The sequence below is a fragment of the Grammomys surdaster genome, unplaced genomic scaffold (assembly GCF_004785775.1).
Source record: "Grammomys surdaster isolate TR1022 unplaced genomic scaffold, NIH_TR_1.0 144, whole genome shotgun sequence".
In the NCBI taxonomy this organism is placed as follows: domain Eukaryota; kingdom Metazoa; phylum Chordata; class Mammalia; order Rodentia; family Muridae; genus Grammomys; species Grammomys surdaster.
In genome coordinates, this window is record NW_021604602.1 from 8,266,621 (window position 1) to 8,281,824 (window position 15,204).

The window sequence follows — 15,204 nt, forward strand, 5'->3', positions numbered from 1 at the left end:
AATACAATACAATACAATACAATACAATACAATACAATACAATACAATACAATACGTTAAATTACCCACTGTGAAGATGAAGTTTTGAGGCCACACAGTTGATTCCCGAATGTTCTGCTCACTCAGAAGTCCCCTGTGTCGGCTGACTCTGATCTGCCTTTGTCACCAAGGTGGTAGTTTAGATTCGTGTTGTTTTTCTTTGCTTAGCTTTTGAGATAAGGTCTTGTGTAGCTCAAAGCCAAGTCTAGCCTTGGCTTATCCTCACACTGAGAAGTGGGTTGAGTTGAGAATTTGAGAACCCAGATTGGCTCCAAACTCATGATCCTCCTGCCTCAGCCTCCTAAGTGCTGAGACTCTGGGCCTGCACGCCATGCCTCCAGTGGGCTTTAAGCTGCTGTTCTGAAGTCAGAGTCATATCCCCTTAGATGCATTCGAGTACACTGGGCAGAGAAGGCTAGCCCTGGAGGCATGCATGGGTGGAGCTGTAGGAGACTGAGGCATCTGGGTTCCTTATGTGTGGGCTAGAAAGAGGACTGACTTCCTGCTAGGCTGACCTGGAGCAGGAGGCTTGTGGGTTTGAGACCCTGGCTGTGTTTAAAGCTCAGTCCCGCCTCTCTGGTCTACGGTGGTCACTAGGTCACCGCATGTAGGACAGCCTCCATTCCAACTTGCTTTCTTGCTGAAGCACTCTGACTAAGTGCAAATTGGGGAGGAGAGAGTTTATTTGGCTTGCATTTCCAGGTCACAGTTCACCGTTGAGGGAAGTCAGGGCAGGAACTTAAGCAGGATCTGAAACAAAAACCAAAGAGGAATTCTGCTTACTGGCTCTTACTCTCTGGATCATTCACGCCCACCTCTGTCTGTCTGTCCGTCCGTCTATCTATCTATCTATCTATCTATCTATCTATCTATCTTCTCATTCTTTACTTGAGTCTTGCTATGTACACCAGGCTAGCCTTAAGTCATAGAGATCTGCCATGCCTCTTCTTCTAGGCTGCTGTGATTAAAGGCATGCTCCACCATGCCCAGCCTCGGCTAACTTTCTTATATAGCCCAGGCTGCTGCCTAGGGATGGGATCACCCACAATGAGCTAGGGCTTCTTCCATCAATTAGCAATCAAGACATGCTCACAGGCCGTCTGATCAAGGATGTTCTTCAGCTGAGGTTTCTGCTTCCTGGGTAACTCTAGGCTGTGTCAAGGTAAAAACCAAGCAGGACACCTCCATAATTGTCCCTGCTGCACACCAGCTGGGGGCTGAGTGCACAGCTTCTCCTGTGTTTCAGGGTCCTCCAGACCTCCTGACAGCCCATGTTTTGTGGCACTAAGGAGCATCCCAGCATGTGACATTCACAGCTATCTGTCCATTTGCCCTCCAGAGACCTCACTACCCTCCAAGATGTGTCAGTTATAAAAAGTTGCTATCACGATCTGGGGCAGGGCTCAGTGCTCAGCCCCTTTAGGTGAAAACTCAGGATTGAGACTTATGGGGCATCACACCACTGTCTGCAGAACTTTCCGTTCCCCATACCAACACGGTGGGAGCCCTAAACACCAGCCCGCCTGCCCACCCTCTGCTTCCCCCAGGTTCCAGAAGCTGAAATTCTACTCTCTGTCTTCATGAGTGTGGCAACTTGAGACCTCACCTACCTGGGTTGTAGAGGTCATCTTTTCAGTGTCTGAGCCCAGTGTCCCCAAGTGTAACTGTGCTGTTGCTTATGGTGGAATGAGCATAACCAACACCCGGGTCGGGACACTTGAGCTGTTTGCCCTTGCAGTCTACCTATACCATTTGAAATGTAAATAGTCGTGACTCCGCGCCCTGTGTTGCAGGCAATGGTGTGGTCATCCACTTACCAGGCTTGTTTGAAGAGGCAGAGAAGAACGAGAAGAAAGGTAGGCCAGCCATGACCTTGCCCCACTCACAGGCCCGCTCACTGGCTGCTCACTGAATGCTAGCTCTGCAGAGCAGACAGCAGAGCCCTTGCTGAGGAGCAGAAGCGGAGCGGCCCAGCATCTCTAGAACTGCTGCTGTCAGCTCTGCCTACAGCATCACAGGCCCCTAAAATTCCAAGGTGCAGGGCATCCAGGAAGGAGGCTGAAGCCAGAGGAGCTCTAGTGTGGGTGTGGCATCTCTTGGGTTGGAGTCTGGGGGCCTCAGTTGGCAACAAGTACCAGATCAGGGCTGTCGCTACTGTACAATGCATGCCAAACTTGGTCATACACTTAAGTCAACAGCACTGAGGGGGATGGCCCTCATCACCCAGGAGTGCACACATCTGTCATCTCTGCCATAATCCTGCAGGGCTGAAGGACTGGGAGAAGCGGCTCATCATCTCTGACCGGGCTCACCTTGGTAAGGTTCCCTGGGGATGGCCCCTCCTTGCCCCCTCCATAGTACAGGGCTCAGGAGACCCTGGAGGGCCTGTCTGGTGCCGTATGCTGCTAAGCCTTACCGTTTTTTAATATGCCTCAAGGTAGCAGCTAGGTCAAAGATGGAGTCATACTTGGTTACCCCTTTGTGGAGCCTGGGACTCTGGAACCCTAGTTCTGCTCCTAGCCAGGCACCCACTGACCCCTTCTCCTGACACCATTCAGAAAACGAAGTCACTCACAACCCCCTGACCTCTGTTCTTCTCCTACCCATGTGCTGGCTGCCGGCAACAGTGTTCGACTTCCACCAGGCGGTGGACGGGCTGCAGGAAGTACAACGGCAAGCACAAGAGGGGAAGAAGTAAGTTCCTCATGCCACCCTTCTTCTTCTTCTTCCTGGGGACTTCCAGTTCCACATTCTGGTGGCCTGGGTGCAGGTCCTGTCTGAGCAGGACAACAAACAGGGGTTCTGTGAGAATAAAATCTACAAGAATAACAGGGTAGTCCAGCCTTGGGGTTACACCCTGACTTTGCTGGCTGCTACTGCTGTCTCCTGCCACAGCTGCACCACCCTGAGCAAGCACACATCCCACAGGGAAGCACAACAAACACTTAACAGGTCTGACTGCCCCTGCTTGGCCAACAGCCACTGCAGCACCCAATTCCTGTTCCTGCCCAAGGGATGCTTCCTCTTCTGTCCACTCAGAAATGTTTGTTAGAATTCCAGATGTGCCAGGGATGCAGGTGGGAAGCTGTCAAGGCCACACACACATACACACACACTGCCCAGGTGCACAGTGCTCACAAACATGTCAAGGCACATTGCTTGCACAGCTGTGCATACGAGCGTGAACGTGTGTTTGCATGTGCACATGGTACACGGGTACACAGGTGCCTGCACACATGCATGTACACAAACATTCGTGTTCATGAGAACGCGTGTGTACTTTCACTTGTACCGGTACATTATTCATACGGTGCACGTGCAGTCACGTATACACACTAGCAAAAGCACACTCTCACAGAAACACACAAGACACAGGTGGTGACAGTGAACATTTGATTGGCTTGGGGTCACTTGGACAGACATGAAGTGTGTAGAATCAACACTACTACAGTGTTCTTGCTGCTGAGGCACTAAAGCCAATGCTTCAAAGCAGACAGGTGAAGCCCTGGTGCAGAAACCCAGGGCTCTCTTCCCCACCCTGCACCCTGCTGCTATGGGCTTAAACTGTCCACAAGTCCTTGCAGAGGCTAAGCTTCCAGACCCCGCTGCTGCTGTTGAGTGGCCTCCTTCTCACCTGCTGGCCTTGATTCCTGGGATGGACCGTGGATCTGCCAGAAGTTGGGGTGGGATCAGCTGGGCCCCTCAGCAACACCCACTGTGCATCTTTCAGTATTGGCACCACCAAGAAGGGAATTGGACCAACTTACTCCTCCAAAGCTGCCCGGACAGGCCTCCGCATCTGTGACCTTCTGTCAGATTTTGATGAGTTTTCTGCCAGGTAGGTCTGCCCACCCTCCCACAGTCCAGGGGTAAGACACAGAAAGGTGGCGGGAGACACACTTGGGAAATAGGGCATTCGGGTCCATTGTGGGCCCTCAGAGGGTCACGGTGAGGGTTGCCTGCACAGATTCAAGAACCTGGCCCACCAGCACCAGTCCATGTTCCCAACCCTGGAGATAGATGTGGAAGGTCAACTCAAAAGGCTCAAGGTAAACTGGGCCAGGTGAGGGGGAAGCACATGTGGGTGGGGCAGACCTGGGTGGAGCGCAGAAGTCCCAGGCAGGTACTGCTGGGGTGGGCTCCGTGGACCCTGCTCCTCTGCAGCCTCACGGGTTGCACGGTCCTCTCAGGGTTTTGCTGAGCGGATCAGACCCATGGTTCGAGACGGTGTCTACTTCATGTATGAGGCTCTCCATGGTCCCCCCAAGAAGATCCTGGTGGAAGGTGCCAACGCGGCCCTGCTTGACATTGATTTTGGTGAGTCGTCTACCACGCAGTTCCATCCTGAGGGGCTCTGACACGGTCTTTCGTATCTGCTGGGGACTATAAAAACTCATGAATGGCTGAGTGAAGTGGGCCACCTTCCAAGGCCAGAGTTCTGTCCGCGCTCACCACAAGGATCATGCTGTCCTGTTTGCCTAAATTCAGCTACATAAGGGAGCATCAAAAGGGCTGAATGAAGATGAGGGATCTGGGACTGAGAAGCTGCAAGTGGGTCAAGAGAGCTTTGAATGGCCGGGTACCTCATATCTATGGCATACCAGTCTACTGGCCTGTTGGGGAAGCTAGGCCACCTCAGCACAGGCTCCTATGTGATTTACACAGCACCCAATTTAGGCCACTGCCCCAGGACAGGCCCCCAGACTGGTGGTTGGTGTGACCCCCATAGAGCAGGGGTTCTCAACCTTCCTAATGCTGTGACCCCCTTTAATACAGTTCCTCGTGCCGTGGCAACTCCAACCATAAAATTATTTGATGCTTCATAATTTTGCTGCAGTTATCAATCGAAATGTCAATGTGTGTTTTTTCTGATGGGCTTAGACAACCCCCATGAAAGGGTCATTTGATCTCCAAAAGGGGTTACAAACCAACAGGTTGAGAACCACTGCCATAGAGGGATTCCAACTGCCCTTTTGCTGAACAGGCCTCTTGGGCCCTGGGATCTGCACAGGGTAATAAGTATCCACTGACTGTTCTGTCCTGCAGGAACCTACCCCTTTGTGACTTCTTCCAACTGCACTGTGGGTGGTGTGTGCACCGGCCTGGGCATCCCGCCTCAGAACATAGGTGATGTGTACGGTGTGGTAAAGGCCTACACCACCCGTGTGGGCATTGGGGCCTTCCCCACGGAGCAGATCAATGTGAGTTCCAGCACTGGGGTGGGGTGGGATACTTGGGGTTGTGTCAGGTAGAGCTGCAGGTATGCGGAGGGGACCCTACCGAGCAGTTCCATGTCCTAGTGGGGTCTTTTTACAGCACAAGCTCAGAGGTGAGGTGTTAGAGGCTTTGAAGGCCAGCCTGTTCCAGCACCATCAGCAACACAGTTCATAAAAGGGGTGTGTGTGCATGCGTGCGTGCATGCATGTGTGTGTGTGTGTGTGTGTGTATGAGAGAGAGAGAGAAAGAGAGAGAGAGAGAGAGAGACAGAGAGAGACAGAGAGAGAGAGAGATCACAAATCCATTTTCCTATCAAGTGTATGAACCCCACAGACAAATGGGAAAGTTCAGCACTAACTTAGAGACTGAAAGCAATGCCCCTGTTCCCACCTTTCTAGCCTTGGGAGCATTTCTTGAAGTTACTGAGGCCTCAGAATCTTCTTCCTGGCCTTCTTTACCTGACTTTATCCTGACACCTGACTTGGACGAGTCACAACTCTTGTCCCAGGAAGTGTTTGAGAGAGCCTTAGGTGGGCTATATTTAGGGTAGGAGATAAATCTGTCCCCAACCCCAAGTTGCAGGACAAGCCCCCACCCTCGCTTGCCCACACCTAAACAGGATAGAGGAGGTAGGCTACCTGCACCTCCACACATAGGCTCGGCTCCAGGAACAAGTGCCGCCTTCTCAGAACCAAACTGGGGAGCAAAGCACTGTGTGAGTCCTCAGCTGGAAAAGGATGGAGAGGAGAGGAAACCAGGAGCACAGGAGACAAGCAGGCACATGCCACACCTGTCGTGGCCAGTGCCCAACACGGTGGGCACAGACGGTCCTTTATTCTCACATAGGAAATTGGAGATCTGCTGCAGAACCGTGGTCATGAGTGGGGGGTGACCACAGGCAGGAAGAGGCGCTGTGGCTGGCTGGACCTGATGATTCTCCGCTACGCTCACATGGTCAACGGCTTCACTGCGTAAGCAGCCCTTCTGAATACTCAGGGCTAGGGTTAGGGCTAGGCACCGTCGAAGCTACATTACGTAGGAATCTTCTCCCCATCCCAAAGCTCACAGTGCAAGTGGAACTCTTCTCAGAGGCTAGGGCCCCAACATCTGTGTGGAGTCTTTCTATCCAACCAAGCTCCCTTCCCAAAGTGAGGCCAACGCCAGGGAGTAACAAGGAGGCTATAGATGTAGTGCAAACCCAGAACAGGGCTGAGCTTCCATCCTGACCAATCCGAAATCACTGTGATGGTCACGTGAGAGTTAGTGTCAAGCTGCCCAGGTGTGGGACCAAGTGCAAGGTGAGGCTGATCCTGAGCTGAATACCAGGACCAGGACAGAACATCTTCAAAGACAGGTGTCTTTGGGAGCCATCCACTCCCTACCATACGCATGCAAACGTGGTCACTGATTTTGTCTACAGGGCTTGGGGACATCTTACAAAGTACAGTGGTAGTTTCTAAGCCAAAGGACCTGGCATTTCTAGAACATTCATCCCACAGGAAGAACTCGGAGAGAGAGTTGGGAAGCAGATGGGCAGGCAGGGTATGGAGACAGACCTGCTTCACGGCTCCTGAGTATCACTGGGAACTGACTAAACACTCCTGAGGATACAGAACCCAGTGAGAAAGGCTCCCTCAGAAGAACATGAAAGCCTCCCACAGTCAGGAAACAAAGGTGGAAGGAGTCAAGGTTGGGTAAGGACCCAACACAAGGCATCCCTCCAGCAACAACAGGGGCCTTCCCAGGTCCCTCATCCCTGTGAGCCTGTGAGAGAAAGCCTCCAAGGATGTTCTCAGTTGGCATACTAGAACAGTTTTCTGCACGAGTATCAGGGAGCACAGGGTAGACCTCAGGGTCTTTGAAAAGATCTGATTGCTTAGGGCCCTCTCTTGGGACAGAATGAGACTTCATAGGCTGCTGCCCTCCCTGTCTCCTCTCCAGCTTGGTAAGAGGACCAAGGCTTCCTAACCAGTGTTGAAAAGTCTCTGGTGGCTTTAAGACAACCACAGCCTTCCTGGGTGAGAAAAGAATGGCTAGGTAGCTATTAGTATGTGGTCTGTACCACACATCCAGCCTGAGCAGGCACAGCCAGATGAGATCTACCTGTGAAGTCTGTGTGAAGAGGGGAGAGCAAAAAAAAATAGGGGGAGGGGTGGAGGAGGAGAAAAAACTTCAGTACAAGGCAATTTGAAGAAGGCCAAGAAAGGCCATTTGCCATATTACTCTGGAGTGGCCCTTGAGCAGATGCATCCTGGGAAAGTGGAAGGAAAAGTGAGTACTATGCTTTAGCAGTAGGCACCCACAAGCCCTGTGCTACAGGGCAAACATGGCAAGAGCACTGGGCAGAGGAGGCACCCGCTGACAAGAGAGAAAGCCGAGATTTCAGCAGTGCTCTCATTGAGGAACATAAACAGCAGATTCGGGATGCAGGCCCAGAGGCAGGCCGTCCTCTAGCTGTTCAGTGATTGCATTGGGGGATCCCCTAATCCTGTGTTCAATGGAAAGAACAGGAGAAAGGGGAGGGTCAAAACCAGACAGAAGCAATGACAGGACACTATTTCTCCATTTTGTCTGTATCTTGTTTTGGGTACAGGCTGGCATTGACCAAGCTGGACATACTGGATGTCCTGAGCGAGATTAAAGTTGGCATTTCCTACAAACTCAACGGGAAGAGGATCCCCTATTTCCCTGGTATGTGATGCAAAGCGAACCTGAGTTTTCTTGGCTGTCGGGACACTTCTTGAGCATTAGAATAGACATCCACTAATATTTAGGTGACTAGGAGAGGTGTTTCAGCCCACAGCAGGCAAAGGGGAGGGTCTGAGACTCTGAGGACCACTGCTTGTCTCCAAAGATCGGCAGCCTCCTGGTTTTAGTCTCTGAGTTTCTTGGGGAAGCCTGACCCATCTCTGGGAAGCCTCAGGACTCCTAGTAGCTTGGAAATGTATTGGGACAAGGCTGAAAGGTAGTTGAGAGTCCATTCTGCCACTTGCCTTGACTTCCTGGGGACCCTCACCAATCTCAGAAAGGCCCAGCTCCAGGAAGATGGACAGCCTGGAAATTCAGGAGACATGAGCTACTCTGAAAAACATGGATCCCTAGGAAAATGTATTTCAGATGAGAAAACCTGCCTCGTGGGCGGATTCCTTTTTCTTTTATTTTCTGGTGCTGAGGATAAAACTCAGGGCCTCGCCTATGCTAACAGGTGCTTAGTCCCAAAGCTGTATCCTCATCCCTGACTGACACTTAAGGGTCTGGCCTGGCTCCTGTGCCCATGGGCCCTGTTATTTCTTAAACACAAGGATGCTTTTCTAGCTTTTGGTTTCTTGTGTATCTGGACTATGCCTGTCAGCCCAGGTCAGAGGCATAGCATTCAACTGGGATTCTCTTCCCTGCAGCACATTATAGGCAAACTGCCTCTTGCTCACCACTTCCAAGGAAACCCACAGAGACTCAGTCCTGTCCCATGTACATCCTTGAGGCCTGGGTTGTTGACCCTACTGTACCCTGACCTTTGAAAAGATGACCCTTCAATTTCATAAAGTCTTGCTGGTGGCTTGGAGCTCTATGGTAATGTGGAGTACCCAGGAAAGACACTGTCTCTGGGGCTTGATAATCCTTATAAAAGACTGCCTATTCCAGCATCTTCTATTAGCAAGGGATGATGCATCAATTATGAACCATGAGGTCCCAGCACAGACTTGGGTGTCCCAAGCAGGAAGAGCCATGTACCTTTAAGGATTCCTTGGCTCCAGGATCCAAGAATCCCTTATAATGTCCAGTTGTGCCTTAGAATGTCCCCATTGACAACTCTGTGGCTACTCAGCAGATGTCAGTTAGCCAGTGTCTCAGAACTGGCCGTGCTTCCCCGCTGGAAGGGGCACAGCCAATGTTTGAGCCCCGCGGCAATCCCCTGATCACTGCCCAATGCTGAAAAGCCAGCAGGGCCACTGGTCCTCAGGAGCTTCCTGTCTGCCAAGTCACCAGGTGAGAAGACAACCATCTCCACAAGTAGGATAGTCCAGGGGTCCCTGCTGAGCCCACCCTCTCCCACCCACAGCTAACCAGGAGATACTGCAGAAGGTGGAGGTAGAATATGAGACGCTGCCTGGATGGAAAGCAGACACCACGGGTGCCAGGAGATGGGAGGACCTGCCCCCGCAGGCCCAGAGCTATGTGCGGTTCGTGGAGAATCACTTGGGTGTTGCAGGTGGGTTCCTACTATCCCCACAGCCTCAGCCTTGGATACCCCGAAGGGCCTGTACCCCAACGCAAGGCCTAGTGAGAAATAAGAACCCCCAGGCGGTAACCACATGAATGGAACAGACGAGAAGAGGTGGAGCTAGGAACGGGTGCCATCTGGGGTAGGTCATTTCTACAGCTCCAGCCAGGTTGGGACCCGGTGACTCAACCTCGGGTGTAGCCTAGGGTATAAAAACCAGGCAGAATGTATGTGTCCTGTCATCCAGAGGAGGTTCAGGGTGTATCCCTATGGCTCAAACAAGGAGAAGTACGGGATAAGAGCTGCTTTCTGCTGTCCTATTCTGGGGTCCACAATACAGTTTTAAATGTTCCCTTCCTGGGGCAGGAGAGGTGGCTCAGCTGTGAGAGCCATGTTGCTCTTGCTTGGTCCAGGGTTTACTCGGCTCTCGGTACCCACATGGCAGCTCACAGCTGCCTGTAACTCCAGTTCCAGGGGATCCTATGGCCTCTTCTGACCTCTGTGGGCATCAGGCGTGTATGTGGTGCACATACATGCATGCAGGCAAAACACTTATACATATAAAATAAAGTTCTAAAACTCTAAAAATGACTATTAAAAAAAAAAAACAACCCTCTCTACTCGGTGAACAGACAGCTCCTTTGCTGAAGGAATGAAGAGCACTCGCTGCAAGGTTAAAGGACGTTTTGTAAACTGTGTACATGTACACAGAGGCAGAGGACAGTCTCGGGGCTCGCCCTCAGGCTGTCTACCTCTTTTTAAGACAGGCTTTGTCACTGGTCTAGAGTTCACCCAGTGGACTGGACTTGCTGGCCACTGAGCCCAGGGCTCCACCTTCCCAGTTTACCAGGCTACCCCACCAGGCTAGCATTGTAACCTGGGCTCTTGGGGATCAAACTCAGGTCCGTGTGCTTATGAGGAAGTTCCCATCTCCCCATCCCTCCGAGAAGTGTTTGTGTTCATGGTCTCTCTTCTGTGCTCTTCATTGTCTTTCAGTCAAATGGGTTGGCGTTGGAAAGTCCAGAGAGTCCATGATCCAGCTGTTTTAGGTGCCAAGCAGAAGCCGGCAGGTCTCACCACAGTGCATCGCCACGAGTGAGAGCCGAGACCCTCAGCTGTACCACCAACACCTTCAACAAAACAATCTGAAGCTATTTTCCATACTTTTATTTTTCTATGTATGTTTTCAGCTTGGCCCACTGAGTCCTACAACAAATTTTAAATGTGTGAAATCAACACTGTGTACATTTTTAAAAATTCTGCTCTTAAAATGAGCCTCAGTCCTCAAAACAGAGGCCTTCAGTGACTGATCGTCACATGGTATGTGTTCAGTTGGGAGCCATGTCATAATAAACATAGCCAAGAGTCACTGGGCCACCGAGAGGTCATTACACCCGTCTTGACTTCATCCTTATTTTAATCACTAATGACAACCTTTTCCAATGACCATGGTCTACCTGATGCCCTCCCAGAAAACAAAACCCAAGTAGCTGTTTGAGGACTGTGCCCCCAGCACAAGGTCCATGAGACAAAAATCAGAAGCTGACAGAACCAAGATTGCACAAGGTGTAACTTCCTGGGAACTCGTAGACAGCAAAGCAGGAGGAGCCCATCTCCCAGGGTGAGAGGAAAAGGCTTACACAAGGTCAGACAAAAGTGACTCAGGGTCCTCTAAAAGGTGCCTGCCTTCAAAACAAAACTATTGTCCAATCAGGCAAGATGTGTGTGTCTTCACAATGGGATGGCTGAGTGACGCCATCCTACAGAGCCTGAGAGGGTGCCAGTGTTGTCTGGTGGGCAGTATGGGTGTTATGACCAAGATGGCCATCACTGAGCTCAGCCGGACTCTTACATTTCTGGTATCACTGAGGGAGCTACAGTGTTACGCTTACTCCGAAAACAAAATGCAGCAATCACGCAAGACAGACTTGGTATATTACATGGTTCCCAGAAGCAACCATCTGAGTACATGCATTCCAGAGCTGCCAGGGTGTTCAGGAATAACAGTCCTTCCTGCTTCCAGGGACAGAGCAGCCCAGACAGCAGGCACCTCATCATTTAGACAGATTTTTTGGTCACTGTCCCAGGGTTCTCCAGACTGAATGAGACATGTTTTAACTAGTACTGCTTCTGCTCTGTGCTCACTGCGACATCAAGGGGCCTTGAATGATGTGCCAGCATCCACTAGGCCGTCCTCAGCATTTGTGGTACATTAGGCTTTCCCCAGAATTTGGGATACACCAGGCTATCCCCTCTCTGGAGACATATCTCATTTGTGTTTTCACCTCCATGACAAAACATCTAAAAAGAACTGAAAGGATTTATTTTATCAAAGTTTCACAGATTTTAGTCCATGGCCAGAACTAGCTCCATTATTATAGGACTATAGTGAGGCAGAAACATCGTGGTGGAAGGCTTTCCATAAGGAAGGAGTAGACAGGACAGAGACGGAAATAAGGTATACTTTAAGACACACTCTCCGTGCGGCATTTCCTCCAACCGGGTCTCATGTAAAAGCCGATTACCCATGAACTCACTGATGAATCACCATTGAACTTAGGCTATTGTCTTAGTTAGGATTTTACCGCTGTGTGCAGACACCATGACCAAGGCAAGTCTTATAAGGACAACACTTCATTGGGGCTGGCTTACAGGTTCAGAGTTCAGTCCATTATCATCAAGGTGGGAGTATGACAGCATCCAGGCTGATGGTCTGGAGGAGCTGAGAGTTCTACAACCTCATCTGAAGGCAGACAGAAGACTGGCTTCCAGGCAGCTAGGATGAGTGTTTTAAAGCCCACTCCCACAGTGACATGCCGACTCCAACAAGGCCACACCTTCTAATAGTGCCACTTCCTGGGCTCAGCATATACAAACCATCACAGCCATCATAACCTATTACCCCTCAATCATGCTGTCATCTGGGGACCAAGCCTTCAACACTTCATATCCATACCAGAAAGGAGTCAGACCCAGTGGAACTCCATGGAACTTGTACAGACTGCAATAGGAAATGAGGATTCTGGGAAGAAAAAGTCCATTATCTTAACGTGAACAACAGCCTTCCTAGTGGTGGTTCCCGGGCCAGGTCGCTGGATTTATGCAGTAGGGGACAAACCCATGTCTCCCCATAGAAGTAGCGTCCATTCCATACAGTTCTACAACCGGGAAAACCACCGCAGGGGAAGAAGCACAGTTGTCAGTAGTCACTTCTATGAGGTGTTTGTCGCAGGGCTTGCCCTGTACACTTTACTTGATTGTCCCTTGTTCTATATAGAATTGTGCTCCCTCTTTATATTGAAGGCCTAACTCCCAAGACCTCAGAATGTAATTATATCTGGATACAGTTTTTTGTTTGGTGTTTTGAGACTGGGTCTCTCTACCTAGCTCAGGCTGACCTCCAACTCAGGGATCAGCCTGTCTCTGCTTTCTGAGTGCTAGTAGGATTAAAGGCATGTGCCAACACACAGGGCTCGTGGAATTTTGTCTTAAAGAGTTAAGGTCCTTAGGGCAGACCTTAATTCAAAGTACTGGGTGTTACTATGGGATTAGGGTACACAACCATCCAGTAAGCACACAAAAGTTTCTATCTACAGATTCAGGAAGACAGAGGCCTGCCGAGAACTCAGTTTGATCTCTGAGACTTCCAGTCTCCAAAATCTGGAGAATTAACGGCTGCCGTGTGTACACTCCGGGTCAACCGTACTCCAAGATGAGCACAAAACTTAATGCACCCGAATAACTAACTCTGACGTTCCGATTGTGTAGAGAAACCCCTCCGCATCATTGTTTTGTCTGTTCAAAGACCTCACGAAGTTTTAAAATCATGACTAGGGGACCCGCAGGTGATGCCATAAACCCTCAGGCTCGCTGCCCAGATCTGGCCTCAGGAACACAAGACGAACTCGCAGGGGAAGATGGGTGCCCGGATCTACTACGAGTAGTACAAAGCGCGCCACTCTACTGTTTGGTACGGGTAACTCAATCCCATCGCCTATCACCGTTGCTTAGCGACGACAGAGACGTCTGGCTTTTCGTGCGCTGAGCCCCGCCCTCGATCTCCGGCTGGTTTACCCAGAGCCCTTTAGCCCATGAGTCCCGCCCACGCTGTAGCTTCCCGCTAATCCCGCGCCCCACCCCAAAGCCCCGCCGCTTAGTTATCGGCCTATCCTGAGCTGTGGCATTCAATAGCCCCGCCCCAACACCGCCCCCCAGGCCTATCCCGTGCCACGCCTTACGCAGACCCCACCCTCCCGCGCCAGCGCCTTTGGCCTTTTCCCGCGCCCCTGCATTCCACTCACTGCCTCCCTCAGCCTATCCCACGCCGCTAACTGCATAAGTCCCGCCCCCACCGTCTCCTCGGCCTATCCCGTGCAGCGGCCCGCTTGAGGCGAGCCTTAGCCTTTCTCCGGCCTATCGGGAGCCGCGCCCTCGTCCGCTCGGGCCTCAGCAGCGGCCCGAGTGCGCTGTGACGTGTGTTCGGCGCGCTGTGCGCTGCCGTGGTCTGTGTGTGGTACCCGCTATCATGCCCAAGCGGAGCTGCCCGTTCGCAGACGCTGCCCCGCTTCAACTCAAAGTCCACGTGAGCCCGAAAGAGCTGAGCCACGGTGTGTTCGCCGAGCGCTACTCGCGCGAGGTTTTCGGTGAGTGTGGACTTCCGTGGGTAAAGCGGGTTACGCCGCACGGGGCAGCGGGAGGCTGCTTCTGGCCGCTCTCGGAGAAATCCGAGTGGAAACCGAATCCTGCCGAGCGGACCAGCCTAGTGCACGGCAGGCGGAGGGACTGGGCCGACTTTCCAGCGGATGGATGTTGCTGGGCATCGCTTCGCAGTGATGACTTTCTGGGGCAGGTGGGACGCAGCTTACCTTAGCTTGGCGCGGTTGACAGCTGTATCATTTTGAGTGGGGCCGCCGTGCCTTTGGAATGTGCGGGAAAGCAAACTCCCTACTCGGCCCCAGCAGTTGCCTTCTCCCCTTTCTGTACTCTGGGAATGCAAACTCGAGTGCTGAGACTCAGGGGTGATGCCTCAAGTGTGAGGACTGACTGAGCTGCAAAGAGTATGCCCCCACCCAAAAAATATAGACATGGCCGGGCGTCGTGGCTTGTCTTTTGATGCCAGCACTCAGAAGGCAAAGGCAGGTGGATTTCTTGAGTTCGAGACCAGCGTGTCTTAGCACAGCAATAGCAGAATGCAAACGGCCCAGAAAAATGCCTCAGCCGGTTAAAGTGCATTCTATGCAAGCCTGAACCTGACTCAGGTCCCAGGAATGTACAGTAGGAGAGAATTGATTCCTGAAATATCTTCTGACTCCACTCATAATAACTAAGTAGCCAAGTAACTTTAATTTAAAAAAAAAAAAAGAAATGTAAGCGTGCAGTTGAAAAGAAGATCTAAGTGTTCATTGGAACCTAACAGCCTGGCTAACAGTCCTTTTCAGGACTTATGTCCTGGAGCGCTTGCCAGGACCGTTCAGAGCCAGCCAGGTCAGGAAGGCGTGCTGGGCTCTAGGATGTTGGATAGTACACACAGTTTACCAAGCCTCAGCCTACACTCTGAACTCTGGTGGACCAGGAGTCCTTGAGGAGAAAGACTGCTGTGGACATGGAATTCTTCTCATGTCCCTTGTTTTTCAAACAGGCTATCACAGTGTATCTTAACCCGGCCTTGAACTTAAGTAATTCTGTCTTTTTTTTTTTTTTTTTTTTGGTTTTTCGAGACAGGGTTT

At 51.3% G+C, this 15,204-nt stretch overlaps 2 protein-coding genes across 4 annotated transcripts in view; both read left to right on the top strand.

The window, feature by feature from the left end:
• Positions 1–10,869, top strand: part of Adssl1 (adenylosuccinate synthase like 1) — a 22,100-nt gene extending 11,231 nt beyond the window's left edge. For 2 of the 3 annotated variants that reach the window (XM_028764472.1, XM_028764471.1), the window contains exons 3-13: positions 1,833–1,895; positions 2,305–2,355; positions 2,667–2,733; positions 3,770–3,877; positions 4,007–4,088; positions 4,230–4,356; positions 5,086–5,240; positions 6,103–6,227; positions 7,850–7,947; positions 9,317–9,466; positions 10,475–10,869. In XM_028764472.1, coding sequence (XP_028620305.1) covers positions 1,833–1,895; positions 2,305–2,355; positions 2,667–2,733; positions 3,770–3,877; positions 4,007–4,088; positions 4,230–4,356; positions 5,086–5,240; positions 6,103–6,227; positions 7,850–7,947; positions 9,317–9,466; positions 10,475–10,527 — 1,079 coding nt within the window. In that variant the 3' untranslated portion in view covers positions 10,528–10,869. The remainder of the gene's footprint in view (positions 1–1,832; positions 1,896–2,304; positions 2,356–2,666; positions 2,734–3,769; positions 3,878–4,006; positions 4,089–4,229; positions 4,357–5,085; positions 5,241–6,102; positions 6,228–7,849; positions 7,948–9,316; positions 9,467–10,474) is intronic. The other variant, XM_028764470.1, reaches the window with a different exon arrangement.
• Positions 10,870–13,883: 3,014 nt separating this feature from the next.
• Positions 13,884–15,204, top strand: part of Siva1 (SIVA1 apoptosis inducing factor) — a 5,407-nt gene continuing 4,086 nt past the window's right edge. Inside the window, exon 1 of the mRNA XM_028764550.1 lies at positions 13,884–14,121. Coding sequence (XP_028620383.1) covers positions 14,004–14,121 — 118 coding nt within the window. The 5' untranslated portion in view covers positions 13,884–14,003. The remainder of the gene's footprint in view (positions 14,122–15,204) is intronic.